We start from the raw sequence: 24,477 nt of genomic DNA, 5'->3' as shown, positions 1-24,477 counted from the left end.
TCATTCAGAGAGTTGTAAAATATAGATTTAATTTATGAAAAAAGTAAATATAACAATTCGTATGGCGATAAGATAACTACTAGATAATGTGAAAAATTTCCAGCTTACATTAATCTATACTACGTTCCACACTATTGATTTAAAGATGGATTATGATGTCATTGCAAATCCAAAACATTATATTGCGAACGTCGAAAAAGAAAGAAAAACATGCTCAAGGGAGATGTGCCACTGGCTAGTACTTGAGTTATTATCGAACCAACAATAAGTGGTTAGCCCAGTTACCTGCACGTGCTGCACGTGAAGAGTTAAAAAGTACGCTAGACAGCTCTTTTCTACTTTTCTGCTTTTCTACTTTTCTACTTTTCTACTTTTCTACTTTTTCGTTTCAAGATAAATGCGCCGGTTTTATTAATAAATCTCTTGAGAGTTGAGATAACTTTTAACAAAGTCTATATAATATCCTCTCTTAACGGACATGCGGACGATTAGATTTGACAACAACATTTTGTTAGAGTATTAATTAACACGATACAGGTAAATAATGTATAATATAAGCACAATGATAAGATTAAATTGGCAATTTCTCCTGTTAAGGTGGTCGATAGCATTTCGACAAGGCCATGTTCTTCGCGTGAAAAGGATACAGCGACTTTCGCGTAAACGGATCCGAACGCGTCGCATAAAAGTGGAAAACGGAATTATTCGGCATATTTCGAGTTGTTTCCGAATGAAGCAGAAAGGCGGTTGCATCTCGCCACCATCGACGCGCATCTCGCTTTCGCGTTTCACGTATCTGCATGGATAATAACTTTTCATCTCGGACGATGTGTCGGCTGTGGCGAGGACACGGTTGACGCTTATTCGTAGCTCGCAACATCCAAGCGTGCGTAGGCGCCGCCACGCGATCTATTTCAACCTATGTACACACACGCACACATACATAAATTAATAGTATGAAATAAATAATATAAAATTTATCTCTCAGGTAGCGCGCAAACGTCGACGTAATGGTTGTATACAATATTTGTCGTTACTTAAAATAACATTCGGCTTTTGACGTCAGCTTGCTACCCGAGTGCTCTTCGTTATATCACAGAGTTTTACATATTACAGATATAACTTATAGCCATGACATGGACGCTTCCCGCGCGCACGCGAGAGAAAGATGGGGTGCACCTGGCATCGTAAATGTGTAAATATTAATTCACATTTGTTAATTGATAAAAAATTAGGAAATCCATTTTCTTAAAGTTGTTAGTTGAAACTCTCACAATCGGATGACCCAGAAGGGCCAGAGGTGCACCCCCCCTTACTCCCCCTCACTCCCCTTCCCCCTCCCCTTCCCACCCCCGGAAGCGAGCAAGTAATTCTGTCGGGCGGGGCCAATGTCTAAATGTCCAAATGTTCAAATGCTCAAATGTATAATACAGACGTACTTTGACACGCTTGAAACTTTTGCGACTGATTCGCAAAGTCTGAGGTGGGAGTGCTGTTGACGGGATTTCGCTTTTCTCGCTTTTTTCGCTTTTCTGCTTTGGATTTCTCTCCTTGTCGGAATCGTCACCATCGCCAAACAATCCTTTCGATTCTGCTACTTTGATCATGAAAAGCGAATTAAACTGCATCATTTCCTTTCGTTTGATTATAGCGATGAAACAGCCTGGATCCAACGTACATTCGTTCGTCTCGCCATAAATTTCATCGATGGTCTTCACTTCGAACAAATCGCTATCGGGAATCTAACGACAATTTTCACTCACTTATAGATTATATATACAAAACTACCTATGCATAAGTATAATTACGATAACAACATCTTACAACAACATCATTCGTGTCTAACAACTTTTCATCTTCCTCGTCCTCCTGCTTGCACATTGCAAATATTTGTTCGCGTTGGGCTTGCGCTTGATCCTCCTGCCAATGTTCTTGCTTACACGTACTAGCTTTCGTCATCTTTGAAATCTTTCCGCTAGCATCTTTGAATAGAGTCTTTTTCTTTGGCTACACGAAGCAACAAAGTACAACATACACGTTTGTGCGTACGTGCGCGCGCGCGCGCGCGCGTGTGTGTGTGTGTGTGTGTGTGTGTGTATGTGTGTACTCGTACATACTATTTTTTGAAAATAAACATGCACGATGGCCACGGTAAAAAAATACGATATTTAAAGAAAATTTTGGCAAATTGTTGCCAACGATCAATTTTTTAAACATAATTTTCTTTTCTTTTGACTAGAACTGGAGCTATAAATGAACAATTTGGAAAAAGGTTAGGTGCGTTTGATCAGCAAATTTGAAATAGTAGCAAATTGGAAATAGTACTAGCACTAAACTGGAAAGTAGAAAAGTCCGTTCACTCACGAGATGCTCGCGAATGTATTTCTCCGTGGCTAATTGGTTGGCGTATTCGACCACCTGTCGAATCATTTCCGTAGTTTCGGATGGCAAGATCGTATGCACCTCGTATATTAAAAACTGTATATTTGGTCTGGTTAGCGCGTACTTGAGCGTGGAAAACTGCTCGGCCAGAAGAGCGCGGGGCCGTTTGATGCCTGCACCCGCGGTATCGCTGGTTAACGATTCCAATAAATTAGTATCGCCACCACGAGCAACGGCAAGATCGACGACATCCCGGACGCCGGTATAGCTGCACGGGGGAGTTGCCAAAACGACGGTCGCTCTTTCCAATTCAACGGATGCTTGTGCAGGCGAGATGTATCTATAACAACGAGATAAAGAACGATTGGGCTTTCAAAGAAATGGGGCTTTTACGCATATTAGTCGGTAATTGTACTATTGAGTAAATCTATCTTACTTTTCGGAAAACATTTGACATTGTTGCAGAGTGAGGCCTAAAGTCGCGAGATACGCTTCGTACTCGCGACAGCGATCTCCAGCACCGAAAGCCAACAGTCTCCCGGCGTCCTCGATGTCGGCCAACAGTCCCGCCAAGTAACCAGTGTGACGAGGGGCGATCGAATGAGTGAGAATTACGGGACCGCAAAGACGCGCGACGCGCATCGCCTGCGCCAGGGTGGCTGCTCCGAGACACAACGATCTTTCCTAAATCAATTCGTGTCCCCTTTTCAATTTCTCCTAGCTCCCTAACTCTCCGAGGGAATAGCCAAATACACTATTCCCTCATTCGCGATTAAAGCGATAATTATATTTACTAGAAAGATGAATCGATGATCACGAATCAAATTAGACACGGCGAGTTTCTCTCGCGCCTTGTCATGTAAATTTATCATCTTTGGACAAATTGGATCAAAGGCATACTCGTTCTCTTTGAGCTCCGCTGCTTCGATATCGTCGCAAAGTTCAAATTTCAACTTGGACATATCTCTTACGAATTCTTTTTTATCAAATACTCTCATAGTGTTGATCCATCCCGAAGCAATCGCGCCTTCGTCGGCCCAGTTTATTCCTTCCGCGATACGCAGATGCATCGGAAGGAGCTCATCTGGATCGTATAACATGAGTGAGCGATTATACGAAAGGAACACGCATAACGAGAGTAGATGAACGAGAGCAGATATTACGAAACTTGTATTATTTCCAAGTGTTGTATCAAATTACCCAATATTAATTTTTAGAACAAGGAAAAAAATACAGATGTGATAGAACCAATGAACAATTGGATAATCTTAATAAAAATATAGCAGAATGCAAGAATGCACATGTCTGCTATATGTATACCTATACCTATGCTCCAGTCGGAGAAGAACATGTATCAAGTGGACAGAAAGGGATAGATGTTTAAAATATAATTGCATCATCGTGCGCGCACATATGAATAAAATGTAAAATATTGATATTTCACAATTCCTATTTAGCGCTCTACTAACTAGTATTCTACTCGTTAGAAGATTTGCATTTTTATGCAAATTACAATTAAAAATTAGAAATAACCAAGATTGAGTGCTGAACCGCCGATTCGAAGACGCGAGATGCTCGCTGCCAAATGCGTCTTTGCTTTCAAAAGAGCGTCCTCGATGTCTTTTAATCCGACAGCCTGAAACGTAATTATAACGAATCAGTTTCTTATATATGTGTGTATCTTTAACATTATGCATTCGTGTTGATATAAAAGTATTAAGGGGTAACGACACTCTAGAATTGTCAAAAAAATCGATTTTTTTTTTTTCTTAAAATATGGCTTAGGGTCTCAGAAATAAGGTGCAAATATTTTTATAGGGAGGAAAAGTTTCCAAGATCCTATAAAAGGGATTTTGCTAGTACAAAAAATTAAAAATATCTGACGATGCGAATGACTTAAACATTAATCCTACAGTACAGTTATCGTATATTAAACTTAACAACTGTTTTGTTAGCCATTTTGGAAGTTGTGTGTAAAATGTGCAAATGAAGAGTGAAATTCACCAAGAAGGGTTTATGCGTGATTTAGGTTTTAAAATTGTTGTTTTTTGTGAAAATTATGATGAAACCTACATTAATAGCTGCCCATTGATTGATAAGGGATATGAAATAAATTGCAGAATCATTCTTTCCATGCGATTATTGGGTATAGGGTATTGGGCTGAATCTTTGTATGGAGACCAGCGAGCGCCGCATCAAATTTTCGGAGCGCTTGCTTACTGAAGCTGCAAAAGAGGCTCGACTTACAATTACATCGACCAGAAAGGAAGAAGAGGAAAAGATTTGTAACATAGAAGGCCAAATGTATGGTACTGACATTGTAGACTGAAGGTAAATTGAAAATTTCTTTCTCTAAACACTAATCAAACTTTAAATGCGTTTTCTTCAAAACTGCATTTTTCAAATTGGACGGACGTATAACTTTAACAAATCTTTATGAAATCACTTGAAATTTTAACTGTAGCTTCGGAAGAACATTCCTCCGAAAAGTACGTACGGATTTTTAATTTCATTGTAAACTTTTTATTTTATAAACAATTTTTCACACAATTTTTTTCTTAAAAACGAAACTCTTATTTTAAATTTGCACCATTTAAAAAAAAAAAAACAGAATTTTAAAAGTTCTGTACGTACTTCTCTAACTAATCATATCTAGATTTGAAAATTTTTTAATTTTTTATTCCAAGTCGAAAATTGTAGGAAAAATCTGTCCGCCCGTGCGACGGTTTTCAAAAATAATGTCTGCGGTTATGGAGCACTAGTACTGCCATTTTTTATATTAAAATTTAAAAAAAATTTATAAACTTAAATATATAATAACTAATAAAGCCCTTAACTTCAATGTGCCACAAACATTTTTATATGTTCTTAAAAAAAATTATCAAAGTTCAGCTTTTTTTTCGTGCTCTAGAGTGTCCGTTACTCTTTAAGAAAATTATTTTTATTACACGCTCTCCTTGTCTCTGTTTAAAGATTTTAGTTACTTTAATGCAAATGGCAATTCATTTAATTTGTTAGTTTATAGCGAAAAAACGTAAATCAGAGCATAAATAAGTCTTTTTAATGCCTATTTCCACCAACGCAGATTAACTTTGATCTCAGTTTAACTTACTCTTTATCTTTCTTTAGTTTTAAGAATTAGAAAAAGATAAGGAGTAAGTTGAACTGAGATCAAAGTTAATCTACATTGGTGGAAATGGGCATAAAAGTTGCACAAATCTAAAACAAAAGGTGTAAATAACATAGAGAAAGAGAGAGAGAGAGAGAGAGAGAGAGAGAGAGAGAGAGGACAAAAAATTCAAGGATTAAAAAGAAGAATGAAACAAAAGGAAAAAAAAACTGTGTAACGAAGGAATTACAACGAACCTCGAACATCTTATCTCGAATCTCGTTTGCGGCCTTGCCACGTCGACGGGTAAATTTTCTTCCCTGCATATCGTACAATAACAACCAGACTACTCGTTCTCGTTGTTTCAAAGTATCGTTTCGATACCAAAAACCACCGTCCTCGAGAGTACGATTCAGGATGTTTTTATCTATAAAATTTACAACGGACGTGGATTATATATCAATGAAAGTAAGGGAAAGAGAATGGTGAGAGCGATTTTTACTAATCGTAAGAAACTTTGAAAAAATGATCAACGTTTGAAAAAATGAAAGAGATGGAAATATTTTTGGTTATATATAATACGTCGTGTAGAAAAACTACATCTCACATCTCAGAACATCGTATACCAAACCAAAGACGCGTCTCATCTCAGCCTCGTTAGCATAATTTGGCGATGGTTGTGTATTTAGCAAAACTTTAGCCGCTAAGAGGATATCGTTGATACGCCAGCCTGGTTCGACGCGAGCCTCCGTCATCGAGCCACCGCCGCCGCCACTGGCACTAGTGGCACTAGTGGCACTAGTGGCAGTCCCCGAAGAATCGACGACCGCCGCTACCTGCACCCGCGGACGACTCTCGTCTCTTTTACCTTGCGGAAGATGAGCCTTTTCCGTCGGTCGCCATTCCCAATCTTGCGAATTTGCACGAGTCATCCGTTCTTTGGAAGAAAGATCCTCCATCCTCTCAAACAAAAGTTGGAGAGTTCTTATCTATAGTTCTTATCTATATCTCTCGCGAGTGTTTCGCAATATTATTAAGTATATTATAGTATATACATAAGAAATGAAGCAATGAGTCGGAGTATAAAGGGCGTCCTTTTATCTTTCACTCCAGCTCCATTGCAGCCTTCGCGCTTACTACTTCGTAATATACATATCCGTAGATCCACGCATGGTTTATAAGCGATATGGTCGATGGTCGATGCTTGAGAAAAAAACAATCACTCACCTTCTATCTTGGTTTATCTCAGCGTCCTTTTCTCTTTGTAATTCGACGAGACTGTGATAAACTCGGTGACGCCACTCTTCGTCGCTTGGCAATATCAAATTTTCGAGTTCTCTGTTACGTAGCTCGTCGCTAAGAAGACTAAAATTCGGTATCTGCGTCGTGAGAAGAAGTCGAAATATTTTAGCGTAAAGCGTGAATATGCTAATTTTACGCGCCTCGGTACACGGCCTCGTAACGGCATCGTCGGCGATTTCGGCGATTTCGACGATTTCGACGATTTCGACATGGTCGAGAGACTCGTCGCCGCCGCCGCCGCCGCCGCCGCCGCCGCCGCCGCCATCAGACGGTGAGACTAAATTTGCGGCTGATGGATGGATTGCGACGCTGCCGTTATTGCCACTGTTATCAGTCGACATGGACATTTTATACTATAATAGACCACAACACTCGGACCAACACTGAACAATATCGCTGAATACGCAAACGAGAAAGCTCAACTTTGAATTCACGGCGCGGAAGGCGGCTTAGACCTTAGGTGGCCGTTTAAATAGGTTTAAATGAAGGAGAAACGATTGAGAAACGTGTGTGCGCGCGCGCGCGCTTTGAGTCAAGTATAATTACAGCCTGTCAATCAAAGAAGTAATACAAACGAAATTGCAGAAGCGAATATTTAAAACATGCGGCACGCGAGGACGCGAGATCTCGAGCAATCTCGAGCAATCTCGAGCAATTTTTCCCGTGCAGGCTGTCGCGTTTGGCAGTTTGACGTTTGAACGCGCTATACAATTTAACGAAACGAGCGCTGCACCGCACTGACTGCAGTTAGTGCAGCTGCAAGCTGCACATCAGGCTGAGCGCGAGACGGGGTCAGACGGGGGGCGTCGACGGCGACACGGCACACGGCCCGAGCGGGCGAAGTCGAGAGAAGACCGGAGAAGACTGAGAAGACTGAGAAGACACCTGCACTGACTGTAGAGACACCACAGACACCACCACTCACCAGTCCAACGAATGTGCGCCGCGCGTGGCCCGCGCGTGACATCGCGTGCTTCGGAAGCGTATCCCCAAGCGAAATTACATCTTGGACGAGAGAGATAAGAATCGGAACGAAACGACTACTTTTACGCTATCACCATGAAAGTTCGTTACGCTATCACCGCTTTTCCCCGTTCGTTTGCTTTTATACTTGAGATGGTCGTTGCAAGAAATATTAAACGGCGGATGTTAAATTTATACCTTATAGAGACGACATAGCGATTATTTACATTCATTCAAAAAAATTATTAAATCAAACACGTTAATTACTGTGAAAATGATTGAAAACGACGTTTAAATGACCTTTCCCCTGTCTATATCCGTATTCAACATATTTCCCATACGTCGCATATTATAAAAGCAATCGTGCTAAAACGTAAGATTGTGAGAAGCTTATTATTAATATTATAAAGATGCAAATAATTTAATAATCGTACGTGTTCATTTTTTCTTATATAATAATAATAATAATAATAATAATAATAATATTGTAGTAATGAAATATAGCTTTATCAATTATATAATCAAGAAACAACATTGGAAAAGTATTGCAAACATGTGGATGCGAATAGTCAAAGTTATCGATCGATACACGAGAGAATAATGGATAGAGAAAAAAAGAATATCCGCGCTGGCGCGACATGCCCTCTGCTGTATGTACTATATTCATCACGTATTATGCAGGCGATATCCAATGATCCCATATCGAATTGCAGTCTCGTGCACGAGACTGAATATTCGTTTTTATCAAACAAAAAGAAAGACAATAGACAGCTGTCACGTACGTACCACCCGATCGATCATCTTGGAACAACGGCGGCAGGTACGATCGCGTTGACACACTTCCAAAGAAGTAAGCGGCTGACATTCACGTTATATGTATAAATTCAGCCATCAAATGGCTATCTCTGGCTATTCTATCATATTTCTAAATCTTTATTTCTCTCATTCAAATTGCTACTTAATCTTTTTATCTTAGAATTCTTTGCGGTATAATTTCCCCTGTTTTGCAGCTTGTTGCAACGATAAATACAATGATGCATTGTATGACAGATTGAACATAGAGGGCTCCTTTTTCGTTGTACAGCAATGTTTAGAAATGATGATAATAAATAATGGTTGATTGCATATTTATTAATAAACGTCGTTATAATTCAAAACCTGTGTGATAAATATATATGTATATTATTTATATAAAATATATTATACTTTATACGAATACAAAGACACATTACTTTAAGCTCAACGTACACATCATCTTCTCTGTTCTGTACATCTAGCTGTACGTTCTTTTTACATTTCATCAGATTGAAATAAACATACGATACGAACATTTACACGGATTATCTATTGTGTATTTGGTTTCGAAGAAAATAAAACTTGACGAAATGTAAAAAAGTACAACTAAAAAAATCAGATCCATGTTAAATCCATTGTTATAAATAGCTCTCCAATGGCAGTTTAATAAGATAGTACCGCAGCAGATAAGGTAGTATCGCAGATCGTTCATCGCGATTGTTGGAATAATAAGACTATCAACTTAATAATAATATGACATTTGTGTGAAAAGCTAATTGATTGAATACAATCAATTTCACTAATTTAGCCCCTTATATTTCGTAAAGAGATTATATAACACGCGAAGAGTAGATTTTAGATCCAGGTTTACGATATCTGTAAGGAAAATATTTAAAATGAAACAAAATTGTACGATTGGCATAACAGCGATAATTAACAGTATTTACATAACCTAACCTTCAGGACGAGCTTTCGGCTTCGGTAGTCCAATGTCTCTCATAATATCAAATGCGAATGAAACGTTATGAACTTTTTGATCGATGGTCTTTGGTGTCAAATGAAAGCTACCTAATGGAACAAAGAAACCTTCCAAAAGGCCGAGCAATAGAATCAAGAAGACCCCATCATGGAATTGAGTATCCAGATCTGTTACTTCCAAATGTACTTTGCTCAAATGCTTATTCACGAATGTTACCAATGACTGAAAAAAGAAAAGTAATAATGTATTATCGACAAAAATGTAAGAAAAAGAACACTCGCTGATACAATTGCCATTTAACGAGCTTACTTTCTTTACAACGGCCAATTTATCGGGCGCGTGGTCGAAAAGAGTATCGAATGCATCACGCTCGCAACGCATACCCAAATCGTCGTACGTTGTCGTTAACTCTTCTCTCACCGTTCTGTGTATCAACTGACCATCCTTTTTACGTACCACGACCACTTGAACGGCAACTCTTTCTGGCAATCTAACGGGAGCACGAAAGAGCCGCGCTAAGCCAACCAGCAAATGCAGAATCGCAACAATATTTTTCGAATGTACAGATTCGACGCTCCATTTGTAAGGTGGATATCGACCCAATACACGATTAGCAGCGGATAAAACAACAGCGAGCTTTTGCCTTTGTCCTTCCTCGGATTGAGTTACTTCGGGTACATCTAATTTCTCTCCTGTCAACTTTTCTAAAATAAAATTTATGCAGTTGAGTCAAGTATTTCTTTTCATTCTATTGCAAACTAGTCTAGGATTTTATCCTCTAATCAAATTCAAAACACACACACACACACACATATACACACCTAAAAGTTTCTGTAGCACTTGTCCGTCGTAAAGATCTTCTACAATATCTTTCACAATAATTCGCTGATCAGCTAATTCGTCATTGATCCATTCGATCAAGACAAATATCAATTCTTGTAGTTTGGAATCTTCTAAAGATTTTGGCTCTATCATGGAACGTTCTTCATTCTCATCGAGAGCATATTCCTCTGGTGGCATATCAGGATTAGCGGCATATCCAGGTGAATCAATCGCATATTTTCCTTCTTCTTGCACATCTTTTACTAAAAAGGTAATATTCTTGTTATACGAGTTATATTCCTCGACTTACATTCTTCATTCATTAATATTTCAGATAATTAACATTTGTCATCAAAGGAATAACGAGAGTTAAATATCTATGACGGACGTCGCAACTTTGTTCAACTAAGAAAAATGTAAGCTCATGTGGAGTTTTTTTTTTTTTTTTACTTTCAAACAAGTCTAATTCTCCTCGTCTGAGACTGTCGAACATATCTCGCTCCATATAAGGATATAAGCAAGCTCAACTAGTTATTAAAAATGACGTAACTAAATACGTGCAAATTTCGTACTGTTACAAACTAGGAAAATAGGACAGTACCTTCCTTAATGCGTTTCTTTCGTCCAAGCGTTCCAATTTTATCCCAAAAACTTTCCTCCTTATCGTCTTTCTTCGTAGAAACTGGGATTCGAGGTGACTTGGGTCGAGGAGACGCCATTATTGAAGCCATCTCGCCCTCGTCCTCGCCATCGCCTTCCTTTCTTCATTCTCTCTCTCTCTCTCTCTCTCTCTCACTTTCCTCAAGTTTTCGCTTTTCGTATCTAACCTCTAAATACATATAGTAGATCTAGCTCCTCTTACGTTTTCATCGATACATATTTCGCTAATTTATTAACGCATGTCATAGAAAATATGAATAAATTTGTAAATTAATCAATTGTAATTCCAATTTTAGTAGTTGTTAACAATACCCCCACCATCTTCAATTTTGATGAAAACAATTTTTAAACCGATTTCAGTAGGTAATAAAAAAAAAAAAAAAAATGCGTCGAATGAGCCTAATTTGATCAAAATCGGAAGTGATGGGGGTATTTTTAAAATTATTATTTATTATTATTATATACATTTATTTTAAAAAATATTCGCGCATTAACTTTATTAAAATATATCGCTTGATTCATCTCATTCATCTTCTTCTTCTTCTCAACGTTAATGGTACCCGTCCCCAGTGTAACAACGTGGCGGGGACGATTTGACCATAGTAACCAAGGTATTTCTTATCTTGCTTTCAATAGTTATATGGGAAACAAAAAGACTTAAATAGGAATACAGGATATGCTTGCACAAGGAATAAGGAGGATTGCATCAGCAATCCTGACCGCGCTTTTTCACTCTATTACAAACACGCTTACTCACGCTTACTGGTACACGGCCAACCAGCGATTCTCATCTCATTCATCCTCCATACAATCAATATCGAAATGAATCATATATATACTTACGTCCAGATTTATCACACATATCAAATAGTCAAGTAATATCTTTATTAAAGAAACAGAAATCTCCATCTAGTGGTTTCTCGAGTAATTAATTTCCTTTTATGACGTCGTGCAAAAATGAAAAGACTTCAAAATAGTCCAAAAAAAGTATTTTATGTTTAATAGAGGCTTACTAATAGGAACCATGTTTATATGCGATAAACACACCAAATTATCATAATAAGCACAGTAAAAGTAAGGCATTAAAGAATGTATTGACTGTCGACTCCATAAACGTCGGCGATATTTATTTTGTTGTCGCAATTTTTCAATAATTAAAAATAATGCAATAGCAATTTTACGACAATGTACAACTGTTGCAATAATTTCATCCATCTCATCTATCTCATCCATATTTAAGCGTGCCGCTTCTATGAAACAAATTTCAGTTGCTCAGCCCGTACGAAAACTCACACCGTGTGAAGCCACGGCCAGTAGCACTGCCAGTACCATTGCCCGTACGGTAGCAAGTAAGAAAATCCAGTTAGAAATCCAGTAAGAAAAAACGTATCGTCTGCGGCAGGCTTTATTTAGAGAGTTTAGGAACAGAAAACAAACGGCATATTCCATAAACCCAGTACAGTGCAGCAGTGGTGCGCGTGGTGCTGATCGTGCTGTTCAATGTTGATCAGCCTGATCTGGCCTGATCAGCTGATTGTGAGTTGTGAGTGGTGCGGTGAAGAAGAGGTCTGAAGAGGTCTCGATGAATACGTTTAGATACGTTTATATGTTGAAAAAAATTTTTGCAAACTGCTAATGCAATCAATCACCACGCCATTTAAATTCCAAGCTCATTTTTGTATTTTAAATTCAATTTTGTATATCTCAAAATCTTCCAGGCTCGCTTGTGGAAGGTTTATTGGAGCAAGTTGGACGAACATTGTGCCCTAACGAAAGTATTGTGGTCGATACGTCTTCGCGAAATTAGATAGAAGACGAATGCCAATAACTTAGAAGAAGAAGAAGAAGAAAATATACAGTCAAAGTCAATGCAGTAGATGCGCAATTCCAATCTCCAACTGATAATTCTAACCTAAAAGACGCGAATCGCTTGCGAATTGTACGAATTATGAGTGTTTGGTTTATTAATTTAGTAAAAAACGCGTTTCTCGAAATGTTACAACTACTTTGGTTTGGCAAACGAAAGATATCAAACTCTTTAAGCATATATATTAAGACGAATACAGGCAATACACTTTCCGTCGAATTAGATCCAAAATGGGACATAAAAAATCTAAAGAAGATCGTTGCGCCTCGGATGGGGATAGCACCGGAGGATATTAAAATTATATTTGCAGGTAAAGAGCTGCACAATTCGACCATAATAGAGGTGAGAGTTTGCTCGCTTATGTACACGTGTGTATCAAGATCTGATTATAAATATAAATATATAAATATATATATATATACACACACACAAACATTTAATGGTACAGGAGTGTGATTTGGGGCAACAGAGCATTTTACATGCAGTACGGACACCCCATAAAATATTGAATAAAAAGGAAGATATTGCTAGCCCTATAGAGGAATCTACATCCGAGACCACCAATTTGAATGACAGTGGTAGCAAACCTATGAACGAGACACTTATGGATTTACCCCTGGATGAAGAGTCGGATCAACAAAATTTTATGTTGAAAGGTGGCAGCAATGTTAATCTCGAATAATTCGTGTACTAAAAAATAAATGATTAATTTATTCATATTGTATTATTGTTGACAGAGCAGCAGGAAAATCGAGCACATTTTTACGTGTACTGTTCGGCTCCTTGTAAAGACGTAACTGCAGGTAAATTAAGAGTCAAATGCGCAAAATGTGGTAGTGGTGCCGTAACTGTCGATAGAGATCCTCAATGTTGGCCAGATGTGTTACAACCAAGGAGAATAACAGTACATTGCGAAAGTGATTTTTGTCCTTCCACTTCAGGACAAGATGTATTTAATGACGAGACGGATAATCAAGTTTCTTACGCTCGTTTTTATTTTAAATGTGCCAAGCATCCTAGTTTAGGAGAGAATGACGAAGCTGTACCTCTTTATCTTATAAAACCAAACTTGAAGAATATTCCTTGTCTGGCCTGCACAGATACTAGGTGCTTAATAATATAGGAAAATATGATAATGACTCAAAAGGAGTACTTCCTTTTTGATAATTTAATTAATATTAATATTTTGATATGTCTAGAGAAACTGTACTGGTATTTCCATGTGAAGCTGGTCATGTGGCTTGTCTCGACTGCTTTCGTGAATATTGCACAATTCGTTTACACGAGCGACAATTTGAATTTGATACTATCGAAGGATATTATACATTGTCTTGTCCTGCTGGATGCTCCAATTCTTTTATCCGTCAAGTTCATCATTTCCATCTCCTTAGTACAGAACAAGTAAATAATAAAATAATAAAATATTATTTTATATTTGTCAGTTACTTAAATTTTTTTGAGAATTTATGTATTTAACGTGTTATATATTTAATATATAGTATGAAAGATATCAGCGATTTAGCACAGAAGAATATGTTTTACGCGCCGGTGGTCTTTTGTGTCCAAGACCCAATTGTGGAATGGGTATTATACCACCTACGGAAGAGGGTGCAGAATGCCGGAAAATTCAATGCCTTGGTGGATGTGGCGTAAGTGGGCTTTTGTATAAGAAATTATTTTTTTATTTTTTATTTTTTTTTTGTTATTTATTCCAAATTATTTTATAATTATCATATGGATTGTATAAGTTGTACATATTTCTCAATTCTCAAAATCTAACTTAATTTTATTTTTTTAAGTATGTTTTCTGCAGAATTTGCTTACAAGGATATCACGTAGGAGAATGTGAATCGCAAATGTTGGAAACATCGACGAGTGTTTTTTCTTCTAAAAATTATTCAATAGATCCCATGAAAGCTAACGAAGTTAGTTATATTTAATGCATCTATCAAAGCAAGACTTCTTTTTCTGAAAATTGATGTATCGCTATTTTGTATTTTTTTTAGGCTAAATGGGAGGAAGCTAGCAAAAAAACGATACAAATATCTACAAAACCTTGTCCTAAATGCAGAACTCCTATTGAAAGAGACGGTACATTTATAGAAACTTATTAACTTTTTACCGACATATCGCAAGTATCTTAAAAATAAATCTTATTGCACAGACGACATGAAACATTGTTTCAAGAGATTCATAAACCGATATTCATAGTCGATAATCTTATATTTAACATTGTCTCAGGTACTGTCTTGAGATGTCAACCAATCACAGAGCCATCTTACATTTCATCTTATATCGTTGAATTCGTAATAAACTAAGCTTTATTTTGCGTATAGAAAGAAATAAAAATTAAAAAAAAAAGTATGTGGGGAAAAGTATAAAAAAAAGTTTAAAAAAAATTTTTTTTATCGCTTTTATAAAGTACTTTTCAAGCCATGCAACTTTCATTTTTCTCTATCTCTTATAGTTTCGACGATACACGTTTCGAAAGAAACAAACCGATTTTTTTCAAAGAGGTGATTCACCCCCTAAAAGTGCGTATGGGCTCATATAAAAAAAATACGTGTCTCTTATTTTGACCTAGAATACAACATATTCAAAGCTCATCAAAATCGGAGTGTAACACTTGGGGGAGGTTTGCTTGTTGGTCAAGTCTTAAAATATTATTCAAGACGATCTTGATACAAGATTCGATTATGAATACCGGTCATAGTTTTATTTTCTAAAGGACATATAAAAATATATTTGTATATATATACAATTGTTTATTTACAGGAGGTTGTATGCATATGGTGTGTACAAGAGCGGGATGTGGCTATCATTGGTGCTGGATATGTCAAACAGAATGGACTAGAGAATGTATGGGTAATCATTGGTTTGGATAAGAATTTTGAAGAAAAAAAAATAATACCGATTCCATTTTAACACATGATTATGATAATTTACAAGATATATATGAACGTTATACAAAAAAGAATTTTGTGATTGTATAGTAACGCTTATCGAATATTTTTGTATACATGATATAAATAGAGTGGATGCTCCAAGTGCTTAGAAAAAAATGGATGTCAAATAGAATATTTTTTAGAAATCATTTTTGTTCCTATGCAGAAAGTACAAGAGAAAATAATATGAGGAAACTCGTATCTTAACTAGGGAATACCATATGGTTATCAAATTAATGGTTAATGATACAATTCTTGCATTTTAAATGTGAGAATTGTTTGATCGTTGTTTTCCAAAAACAAGTTGCATCTTGAGATGCAAGATAAGAGCCATTTGTACGATCGTGAAAATTTCCGATTTACGTGTCGAATTATTAGTAATATCTCTTGGTTAATATTCGTATTATTATTTTAAGTCTCGTACAATGTAAAAATCTGTATTTTTTATTACATATCTCATATCGAAAGCTATGAGTAGAGATATTTTAGAAACTTGTCGTTTCCAAATGTCAAGTTGAAATTTTTTGATAATCTAATTTGATTTGCGCGCGCACGAGAAGGGCGTGGGGGAGTTGTGTTGACATTTTTAAAAATCTACAATCTACAATCGATCGACCACGAGTCATCAATATATAGACGCGATGCATTCAACTGGAAATTACCTTTGAGCGTAAAGATATATTATCTCATTTCTCTAAGTTCGAAAGTATTGAAACAGCTTGTATTTTGGATTGGAGACACCAGAGACGCGCGGTGCGGCGCAGCGCGGCGCGTTCCGAAAATGGCGGAAATCGGTAAGGTTGAATCGAAGAAGATTATTGGACAACTCTTTCTCTCTCTCTCTCTCTCTCTCTCTCTCTCTCTCTCTCTCTCTCGAGTCGTCAAGAGTGATTCAACGAGACAAGGCCTGGCTGGCGAGTGGCTGGGCTAGAGTCGGCGAGGGCGAGGAGCGCAGCGAGAGAGGAGAGAAATTGGCGCGCGCGTGACGAGAGAGGCGCCTGGCGGCAGCGCGGGCGCCGCGTAACGTGGAACGAGTGCGTGACCATGTGACCGGCGGCCGGCCAATCAGCTGTTTAGCTTTGTCGTGCCGCCAAGCTCATTTCCAGTCCGTGTGCACGCGGAAGCTGTGCGGGGCCGACCGAGTGCAGGTAGAGCGCGAATATTCCGGGCTCTTGCGAACGATGCGCGGTCGATTGCGTTAGAGAGGACGTTCGATTGCCAGGACGGTAGGACGACGTTGATCTCGCGACGCGCGATATCCTGGAAATCAGCCTCGCGAGTGCTTTTATATGCGAGGTCGCCATTTTGGTGAGATACGCCGAGCCGACGATTCGAGCAGAGTCTAGCCCTTATGATCTTTTTATCTTCCTTTTTCGCACGGCCCATCCGCGCTATCGTCCTCAGCCGATCAACGGCCCAATAACGTTTGAGATGACACAGCAAAACAAAACGATGAATTTCCTAATACACGACGCCAATGGTGAGTGAATCTACTCGACGGACTGCGCGCCAACGCGCACAGTTGGCACACACACTCGCGCGCGCGAATCTCCTCCTCGACAGTCCTCCACAACGATTTCCTCAGCCTCTTTGCCTTTGCCCTTGCGCGCGCCAACAGTCTTTCTCTCTAGTCTGGTCTAGTCTAGTCTAGGTCCTAGTTGAGCAAAATTCGGCCGTGGTCGCGACAGCGACCGCGACCGCGACGTACGGCGCGCGTACACGTCCGCCCTACAGGCTTTTTCTGCCTTCTCTGCCTTCCTTTCGTTCCATCTTCTCCGTTAGCCAAGCCAAGCCAAACCAAGCCAAACTCTCGGCCGCGAATGCTGACAACCGAGAGCGGAGAGAGCGCACACTTTACGCTTCCTCTAGGTTTGTCTAACGATCTCGCAGCTTCTCTTCCCATTCCAATTCAATTTATTTATCCCTTCGCGCGACTTCTTTCCCTGCTTTTTCCTCCCTTAACTTTTCTCACTACCCTCTGTCCCCTGTCTTCTTCTCTCATAAGAGTCCTAGATGTGTCAGACTCATTGTCGCATTGTGACAAGAGCGATACGGAGCAAATTCTATCCAGTCAATTGATAGACAACAGACAATTTATATTTGATATTGTAATCATGTTTCTCTTTTGTCTATCGTTTCAATTCTACTCATTACATTTTCCATTTAATAAAACATGATGATACTGACGAGATTGTTTGTATTATTTTTATAAAAGTTATAAACATTTTCTACAATCTTTTCACGACTGACTAAATACTGACACGAGTCTCATTGTGTTTTTTGTAATACTTTAAGAAGATTAATTTCCATTTTATCTAAGATACAAATTTAGTGTTCTATTTTTTGCAATATATTTACACATAAGGACAATTTGCTCTCGATGTTTGATAGCTTTCAATTACTAAATAGTACACGACATTGAATTTAAAAAGCATAGAAAAGCTCATTCTTATCCATTTGTTTTCAAGTGTAACATTTGTAATATTTATTGACACTAAATTTAATTGTTTGTGCAAATTTCAAGTGCTATTGAAATTCATGTAAAAGATTCTCTAATTTTATGTATTCTAATCTACCTAATCTATAAGATGACAAACATATTGGAGCTACATCACCTGTTTTAAATGTCAATTGAAACAAAGAAATGCTTAAGTAAATATATATTAATATTAATTTGATTATATATTTTTAAAATAGAAAATTATGCATAAACATACATTTTGATGTGTTAGTTACGATTAAACGATCCAGTTTCATAATAACCTTGACAGAATACATTTTCTGTTTTATTCAATTATTATTCAATCATATTATATTAAGAGTGTGCAGCATAAAAATTTCTGTGAAACAATTTATTTATTTTACCTTTTTTTATATATTCTCAGTTTCACATGCAAATATGGTGTATATACCACTACTATGTATACCTTAGCATTGAAATTAATTATAAATTGTATTAATATTTTTTTCTTATTTAGAGGGAAATTGTTCTAAAATATTTTGTCATACAAATGAGGATTTACAAGTAATTATAGATCAATCTCAAATTCATTGCAGGACATCCACAAGTGATAAAAGTAGTGCAAAGTACACCTAACAAAGCATTAAGTGGTATTGTTAGCACAACAAATGCAGGTGGCCTTAAAGTGTTTAAAGCTCCTAATCAAGAATCGCAGGTACTTGTCTAAATTTTATATCTCATTTATCACAATTGTGTGTTAGTTTATTATAGAGGTTATGTGTGTGTGTGTGTGTATGTGTGTGTGTGTGTGTGTGTGTGTGTGTGTGTGTGTGTGTGTGTGTGTGTGTGCGTGCGTGCGTGTATGTGTGTGTGTTACTATATAATACATTGCTATATGATTCGTAAGAGAGCTCAGTAAATGAATAATGCATTATATTTGAAAATTATTTATTGTATAGAATATTTTCAACATTTTTTAAAATGCAATATTACTAAATTAGATTTTTTCCAAATATTACGTATGTATTGTTTTAACTAGGTTTTATCATCGAATACACAAGTTCTTAGGACTATTAGCTTGCAGAATCCATCTACACCTGGTCAGAGTAAGTAAAGCTTTTTTAAATAAATCTTTCATATACAATTATAAGCATAGTGTTTGTTGGTGTTTCAAGATATCTTTGATTCATACATGTAATTATAGGACTGGTAACAATACCTTTGCAAAATACTAAAATGGCAACATCAAAAGGAGGAGACTCTATGATGACCAAGACCATACAGTTAACCTCTGCACAAATGGTACATATAATTTTGTAATGAATAAATAACTAATGTAAAATTCAATTAGATTTTATAATAAAAACAACTTTAAAATATAAATTATTTAATTTTAGAGTGACATAAAACAAGCTATTGCATCTCAACAACAGCAGCAGCAGCAGCAACAACAGCAACAGCAATCCAATACTTCGCAACTTGTTAAGGATGCTGCTGGAAAAACTTTTATCAGTCCAATATTAGATCACAGTGGATCTAGGAAAAGGCAGGATGTGGAAAGTGGCGATTTTGTGCCTGAGTATGCAACATTTTTCTATCACATACGCGCACGCGCGCTCATACACGCATATTTTCTAACAAGAGAAAGATGAATGGTGGATTTAGCTTCTCACAATTTTGCAATGTATTCTACATTTAATTATTGAATTATAAATTTTTATTTGTGCTTTTTATTTTTTTGTAGTAAACGAAGAAAAGCAGAAAAGGTTGGGAAAGGATTGAGACATTTTTCGATGAAAGTTTGTGAGAAAGTGAAAAAGAAAGGTACCACTTCTTATAACGAAGTAGCGGATGAATTGGTTGGCGAATTCACTAATCCTGCTCATATAAATTCTCTGACGGATCAGGTATTTATTTCCTAATGTTCGCATATTAATTGTAATCTTTAAATATTTGTTTTGAAATTACACTTATTTATGACTGTTAAATAAATTTATATCGCGAATATTTGATTCTCTTTTTAGCAATATGATCAGAAAAATATCAGAAGACGTGTATACGACGCACTGAACGTATTAATGGCAATGAATATCATTTCCAAAGAGAAAAAGGAAATCCGGTGGCTTGGCCTACCCACTAATTCATTGCAGGAGTGTGTAGCATTAGAAAAGGATAAGAAGAAGAAGATTGAGAGAATCAAAGCTAAAACGCAACAATTGCATCAGCTAATTCTCTCTCATATTTCTTTCAAGAACTTGGTCGAACGTAATCGTTTAAACGAGAGTCTTCGCGGGCCACCGAAGCCTAATTCTGCCATACAGCTGCCATTCCTCATTGTGAATACCAGTAAAAAGACTGTCATAGATTGCAGCATTTCAAATGACAAGTATGTCAAACAGAAATAAAAAAAGGACATTACATAATAGAAGATATTATACACAAATTAAAGGCGAAGTATCAATTTTTCGATTTTTTTTTGTTACAGAACCGAGTACCTGTTTAATTTTAATGATAAGTTTGAAATTCATGACGACATCGAAGTTTTAAAGCAGATGGGTCTAGCGTTTGGTAAAAATAAAATTCCTTTTATGCTGTCTATTAGTTTGTTGTATATGTTACATTTTGCTAAAATATATACTATAAATCTTAGATTTAGGAGATGTAAAAATGCTCTTACAGGATTAGAAAAAGGTGAATGCACTGAAGAAGATTTGCAAAAGGCGAAATGTATGGTTCCGAAATCACTTGAGAAATATGTAGAACGTACGTGCTATGTTGTGTATATATAAATACAAATATATATTTAAATTTCACTCGCCTTTAAAAGAATCGATTATTACAGAGTTAGCATCGGGGGATTTAGAGAAGTTTATTCCAGTAACTATTCCTGGTCCAAGTACATCGATGGAGGATTTAGATATCAAATTGGAAGGTTCTCGGCCACCGTCATCGTCACATACTTCATTGTCGGAAGATCCTTTATCGCCACCATCTCAATTTTATTCAGAAGAAGAAGATGACGAGGAAGAAAGCGACCAGGATGATCAGGCTGACAGTGATCTTGAAGTTAACTAGCACCCCGAATAATTCTTCAAAGGCTAGACTCAGGGTTTGTATGTTTACCCCCGCGCCCCCTCCCCCCCCTCCCTATTCATTTCTTATACTTTTTACATGTATATATAAAAACGTTGTGCCTCATACTATACAATATTATACAATATTTAGCTCTGCAGCAATTATTTCAATACATATTAGTGACATATTAATACACTTTAATAATAAACGTATTTAAAGCTTCAGAATATCAGTCCGCGATGTTAAGTTACAGTTAAAAGGACTTTGCTTCTGACTTTTAGGATACTCGCCACTATCATCAGCGATATGCCAACATTAATAATATCGTCGTTGTTGCCAATATCGTCTTCACCCCGGTCGCCAGTTTTTAACATATATCAAACAAGGATATGAGTTGATAATTGTCGTGAATGGAATGTAAAATCCATTAAAGTAAACGAGATGGTCAAAGTGGAAATATGTTGGTTGGGGCCAAGGAGAAAACGTAACAATTGAACTGATTGAATTGGCAAATTTAAGTGGCTCTTTTTTCGTATCAAGTAATAAAAAATAATACAATGCACGCGCATACGAAATATTCGGAATAAATACATGAACGACTGAATGGGGTGCTATATTTTAGTTGTGCATCATCATACAAGTTTATATGACTCTAGCATCTATGTATTATAAATTATAATCTCACAGTATCGTAATATTATGTGTATGAGATATATTGACCAGTACTCATTTTCTTATGGCACGTTTATAATAACAATTGTCTGTGGTAAGCAGTAAAATGACGTATGATAGATGCAGGCGCACATTTGACTCGAATTAAAAATAAAAATAAATTGTAATAATGTTACAATATGAGGTTTGTAGTTTGTGGTTAGTCTTTTGAGAGGAAAGAATGTGTATTGAATAATGATACTATGTAAGGGTTTGCAGTAATTTTTTTTACAGCAAACTTAAAAAAAATGAAACATTTTTTAATATCTATTGTACGTATAAACATATGATACATATAGTGGCTGCGTTCAACAGAAAGAAATAACTTTGAAACGGTTGCATAATTTTTTGTCTTGTCTTGAACGCTCTATTTCTTTTTTGAATATATTGAAGATATACTGTATCAGTGTTATTAAAAATTGATAATAATTTCATTATTTTCAATATTTATGAAATATCAAAATAGTACAATAATATTAATTATAGTAACATTAGACTTAAAAAAGTAAGCTATACAGCGCAAGCATGACAAAAAAAGTTGATTATTTTATGTTATCGTTAAATAATGTGAAACACCGTTTTCTGCTGAACGTAACTAATGACATATGGTGTCCACTGATCTTATATTGTACCCATGTTTTGCATGGATTTATGAAAACAAATTTTCTGCTTAAACGCTAAGTTAATTGCAATCTGTATAAAAGCACTGTGTAGTCGAATTTCCTAGGAATGCTGCTTTATTCCAAATCATCATCATCGTAAAGATCATCAAACTCTGAAAAGAAGCAATTATTTCAATAAACTAACCATATATTCTGTTAACTTGAATTATTGTTTACATAAAAAAATATATGTTCTTGATCTATGAAATATGTAGAAATACTTATTAAAAAATTAAATAATATTTAATATATCATTGAAATTTAAATGAATTACATTGTGAGAAGTGTTTAGTTAAAAGAAAAAAAAGTATGGACCCAGAGGAAGATTAATTAATGCCAAGAATTTAATATACATAAATAATTTAATGTATGATATACCATTGAAAAATTCTGAATGGACAGCTTTTTCACTAGCTGTAAGATCCACTAACAACCTACTACCTCCAACCTGAAATTAATATTATACGAGGATTTTATTATCATGGTATAATCCAGAGAAATTTATGTGATAGTTGATGCAGTAAGATATTAATATCGATATATTTATTAATTTTCTTTTTTCAGTTGAATTTCTTGCACGATTTACTTTTCCTCTTATTTTGTTTTCACATTGAAAAAAAAGACAAAATACTATACAATAAGTTTTGTTGAATAGAATAGATCTGACAAATTATATTTCTAACCTCATCATAGCTGTATGTATATATACTACCTCCTCTAATTCAACGTAAGGTCCAGCTCCTTCGGGGAACATTTCATCAGCCACAAGCGTTGGCTTCATATTTAAATAGACCTAATATGTACTCGTCTCTTTGATATGATAAGAAAATTTATATCAAGCTTCGTGCGTGGTGACAGAACTGCATTGAACTACACGTATGTATATACATACATACAAAATGACAAAACAGTATACGCTATATGTATCAATGATATTGTATTTATATACACGACCTACACCCTACACAACGCCAGAGAATTATGGCTGTGTTCCAATATAACTGCCAGTACTGGCAGTGGTCAAAAATCCGTTCCGTTATTGGTACGCAGCGCACTGCGACAGCATCTAGTAACATCAATGACGTCATGAATGGTAGCCATATTGCCACTGTGACTACTGCAGCTTCCAAGGTGAGGTAGCTACAGTGCAATATGGCTACTATGCTGTTCCGAAATACGATGCTATAGCAGTGCTGGCAGTAATGCAGTAATATTGGAACAGTTGTGACAGTGTACTGTCATGACGTCACATTTACTGCACTGCCAGTAAAAACGGAACACAGCCTATATAAAGAGAGAAGCGACATCGAACCCCCACTACAATCTTCAGTATCCAATTGAGTCCTTCACCGCCATTTTGGGACCGCTCAACGTCATCAAACACCATTCGTATCATTCTACAAACAGCTGTGGTCACAATATGGCTGCTCGCTTAGCCAATCAAGTATCTATCAGATTACCAATCAGAGCTTCAGACATCAATGTCGCTTCTCTCTTATGGCTGTGTTCCGATATAACTGCCAGTACTGGCAGTGGTGAAAAATCCGTTCCGTTATTGGTACGCAGCGCACTGCGACAGCATCTAGTAACATCAATGACGTCATGAATGGTAGCCATATTGCCACTGTGACATTTACTGCACTGCCAGTAAAAACGGAATAGGACTCTAGTTTTAAGATGCTAATACGGCTCTCTGATTGGTTGATGGCATCTTAAGATGATGCTTAAGATGATCTTAAATATA

The 24,477-nt window shown here is 36.7% G+C and overlaps 6 protein-coding genes across 12 annotated transcripts; 3 read left to right on the top strand and 3 right to left on the bottom strand.

Annotated features, from left to right (window-relative positions):
• Positions 1-386: 386 nt before the first annotated feature.
• LOC105205538 lies at positions 387-7,657 on the bottom strand. Its single transcript, XM_026140167.2, has 10 exons — positions 6,719-7,657; positions 6,099-6,451; positions 5,749-5,918; positions 3,916-4,018; positions 3,177-3,466; positions 2,819-3,066; positions 2,365-2,722; positions 1,825-2,007; positions 1,440-1,742; positions 387-919 (listed from the first exon to the last, which is right to left on the bottom strand). Exons 1-10 carry the CDS (start codon positions 7,138-7,140, stop codon positions 593-595), a joined length of 2,757 nt encoding a protein of 918 aa, XP_025995952.2. The 5' UTR covers positions 7,141-7,657; the 3' UTR covers positions 387-592.
• Positions 7,658-7,843: 186 nt separating this feature from the next.
• LOC113005100 lies at positions 7,844-9,166 on the top strand. Of its 2 annotated transcripts, none has more exons than XM_026140170.2 (2): positions 7,844-8,576; positions 8,767-9,166. In XM_026140170.2, the coding sequence occupies exons 1-2, from the start codon at positions 8,357-8,359 to the stop codon at positions 8,874-8,876; spliced, it is 330 nt and encodes a 109-aa protein (XP_025995955.1). In that variant the 5' UTR covers positions 7,844-8,356; the 3' UTR covers positions 8,877-9,166. The 2 variants fall into 2 exon arrangements, with proteins under 2 accessions (XP_025995955.1, XP_025995954.1); XM_026140169.2 differs by having other exon boundaries at positions 7,844-8,606.
• On the bottom strand, positions 8,884-11,804 carry LOC105201554 (beta-parvin). The gene is made up of 5 exons (XM_011169599.3): positions 10,954-11,804; positions 10,352-10,615; positions 9,840-10,234; positions 9,509-9,752; positions 8,884-9,427 (listed from the first exon to the last, which is right to left on the bottom strand). The coding sequence occupies exons 1-5, from the start codon at positions 11,081-11,083 to the stop codon at positions 9,351-9,353; spliced, it is 1,110 nt and encodes a 369-aa protein (XP_011167901.1). The 5' UTR covers positions 11,084-11,804; the 3' UTR covers positions 8,884-9,350.
• Positions 11,805-12,347: 543 nt separating this feature from the next.
• On the top strand, positions 12,348-15,957 carry LOC105205525 (E3 ubiquitin-protein ligase parkin). 4 transcript variants are annotated; one of them, XM_011174902.3, is made up of 9 exons: positions 12,348-12,588; positions 12,731-13,221; positions 13,328-13,535; positions 13,617-13,986; positions 14,079-14,280; positions 14,379-14,528; positions 14,679-14,804; positions 14,886-14,970; positions 15,655-15,957. In XM_011174902.3, exons 2-9 carry the CDS (start codon positions 12,961-12,963, stop codon positions 15,762-15,764), a joined length of 1,512 nt encoding a protein of 503 aa, XP_011173204.1. In that variant the 5' UTR covers positions 12,348-12,588; positions 12,731-12,960; the 3' UTR covers positions 15,765-15,957. The 4 variants fall into 4 exon arrangements, with proteins under 4 accessions (XP_011173204.1, XP_011173205.1, XP_011173203.1 ...); XM_011174903.3 differs by having other exon boundaries at positions 12,385-12,548; XM_011174904.3 differs by having other exon boundaries at positions 12,387-12,951; positions 13,103-13,221.
• A 945-nt stretch (positions 15,958-16,902) lies between these two features.
• Positions 16,903-22,899, top strand: LOC105205523 (transcription factor Dp-1). 3 transcript variants are annotated; one of them, XM_039453568.1, is made up of 11 exons: positions 16,903-17,304; positions 18,882-19,000; positions 19,325-19,391; positions 19,490-19,587; positions 19,683-19,864; positions 20,030-20,192; positions 20,310-20,671; positions 20,771-20,853; positions 20,965-21,048; positions 21,128-21,394; positions 21,642-22,899. In XM_039453568.1, exons 1-10 carry the CDS (start codon positions 17,256-17,258, stop codon positions 21,358-21,360), a joined length of 1,440 nt encoding a protein of 479 aa, XP_039309502.1. In that variant the 5' UTR covers positions 16,903-17,255; the 3' UTR covers positions 21,361-21,394; positions 21,642-22,899. The 3 variants fall into 3 exon arrangements, with proteins under 3 accessions (XP_039309502.1, XP_039309501.1, XP_039309503.1); XM_039453567.1 differs by having other exon boundaries at positions 21,128-22,899; XM_039453569.1 differs by lacking the exon at positions 16,903-17,304 and adding an exon at positions 17,329-17,693 and having other exon boundaries at positions 21,128-22,899.
• On the bottom strand, positions 22,311-23,773 carry LOC105205524 (COP9 signalosome complex subunit 9). The gene is made up of 3 exons (XM_011174900.3): positions 23,446-23,773; positions 23,112-23,181; positions 22,311-22,846 (listed from the first exon to the last, which is right to left on the bottom strand). The coding sequence occupies exons 1-3, from the start codon at positions 23,512-23,514 to the stop codon at positions 22,809-22,811; spliced, it is 177 nt and encodes a 58-aa protein (XP_011173202.1). The 5' UTR covers positions 23,515-23,773; the 3' UTR covers positions 22,311-22,808.
• Between the last annotated feature and the right edge of the window lie 704 nt (positions 23,774-24,477).

Source organism: Solenopsis invicta, chromosome 9 (genome assembly GCF_016802725.1).
Source record: "Solenopsis invicta isolate M01_SB chromosome 9, UNIL_Sinv_3.0, whole genome shotgun sequence".
NCBI classification, from domain to species: Eukaryota; Metazoa; Arthropoda; class Insecta; order Hymenoptera; family Formicidae; genus Solenopsis; species Solenopsis invicta.
This window is presented reverse-complemented; position numbering and strand designations above follow the sequence as displayed.

Bases quoted from the DNA above. Each gene is read 5' to 3' on its own strand.
- LOC105205523 (XM_039453568.1), top strand. From the start codon at position 17,256: ATGACACAGCAAAACAAAACGATGAATTTCCTAATACACGACGCCAAT. The intron at 19,392-19,489 runs GTAAGTAAAGCT...ATGTAATTATAG, and splicing joins TCCATCTACACCTGGTCAGA to GACTGGTAACAATACCTTTG. The intron at 19,865-20,029 runs GTATGCAACATT...ATTTTTTTGTAG, and splicing joins AGTGGCGATTTTGTGCCTGA to TAAACGAAGAAAAGCAGAAA.
- LOC105205524 (XM_011174900.3), bottom strand. From the start codon at position 23,514: ATGAAGCCAACGCTTGTGGCTGATGAAATGTTCCCCGAAGGAGCTGGA. The intron at 23,182-23,445 runs GTAGTATATATA...TATTAATTTCAG, and splicing joins CTTACGTTGAATTAGAGGAG to GTTGGAGGTAGTAGGTTGTT. The intron at 22,847-23,111 runs GTATATCATACA...GCTTCTTTTCAG, and splicing joins CCATTCAGAATTTTTCAATG to AGTTTGATGATCTTTACGAT.
- LOC105205525 (XM_011174902.3), top strand. From the start codon at position 12,961: ATGAGTGTTTGGTTTATTAATTTAGTAAAAAACGCGTTTCTCGAAATG. The intron at 14,281-14,378 runs GTAAATAATAAA...TTTAATATATAG, and splicing joins ATCTCCTTAGTACAGAACAA to TATGAAAGATATCAGCGATT. The intron at 14,529-14,678 runs GTAAGTGGGCTT...TATTTTTTTAAG, and splicing joins AATGCCTTGGTGGATGTGGC to TATGTTTTCTGCAGAATTTG.
- LOC113005100 (XM_026140169.2), top strand. From the start codon at position 8,357: ATGGATAGAGAAAAAAAGAATATCCGCGCTGGCGCGACATGCCCTCTG. The intron at 8,607-8,766 runs GTAAGCGGCTGA...CCTGTTTTGCAG, and splicing joins GTTGACACACTTCCAAAGAA to CTTGTTGCAACGATAAATAC.
- LOC105205538 (XM_026140167.2), bottom strand. From the start codon at position 7,140: ATGTCCATGTCGACTGATAACAGTGGCAATAACGGCAGCGTCGCAATC. The intron at 4,019-5,748 runs GTTCGTTGTAAT...ATTACGTTTCAG, and splicing joins TTCGAGATAAGATGTTCGAG to GCTGTCGGATTAAAAGACAT. The intron at 2,723-2,818 runs GTAAGATAGATT...TCGTTGTTATAG, and splicing joins TGTCAAATGTTTTCCGAAAA to ATACATCTCGCCTGCACAAG.
- LOC105201554 (XM_011169599.3), bottom strand. From the start codon at position 11,083: ATGGCTTCAATAATGGCGTCTCCTCGACCCAAGTCACCTCGAATCCCA. The intron at 10,616-10,953 runs GTACTGTCCTAT...TTACCTTTTTAG, and splicing joins AAAGAAACGCATTAAGGAAG to TAAAAGATGTGCAAGAAGAA. The intron at 9,753-9,839 runs GTAAGCTCGTTA...TTCTTTTTTCAG, and splicing joins AATTGGCCGTTGTAAAGAAA to TCATTGGTAACATTCGTGAA.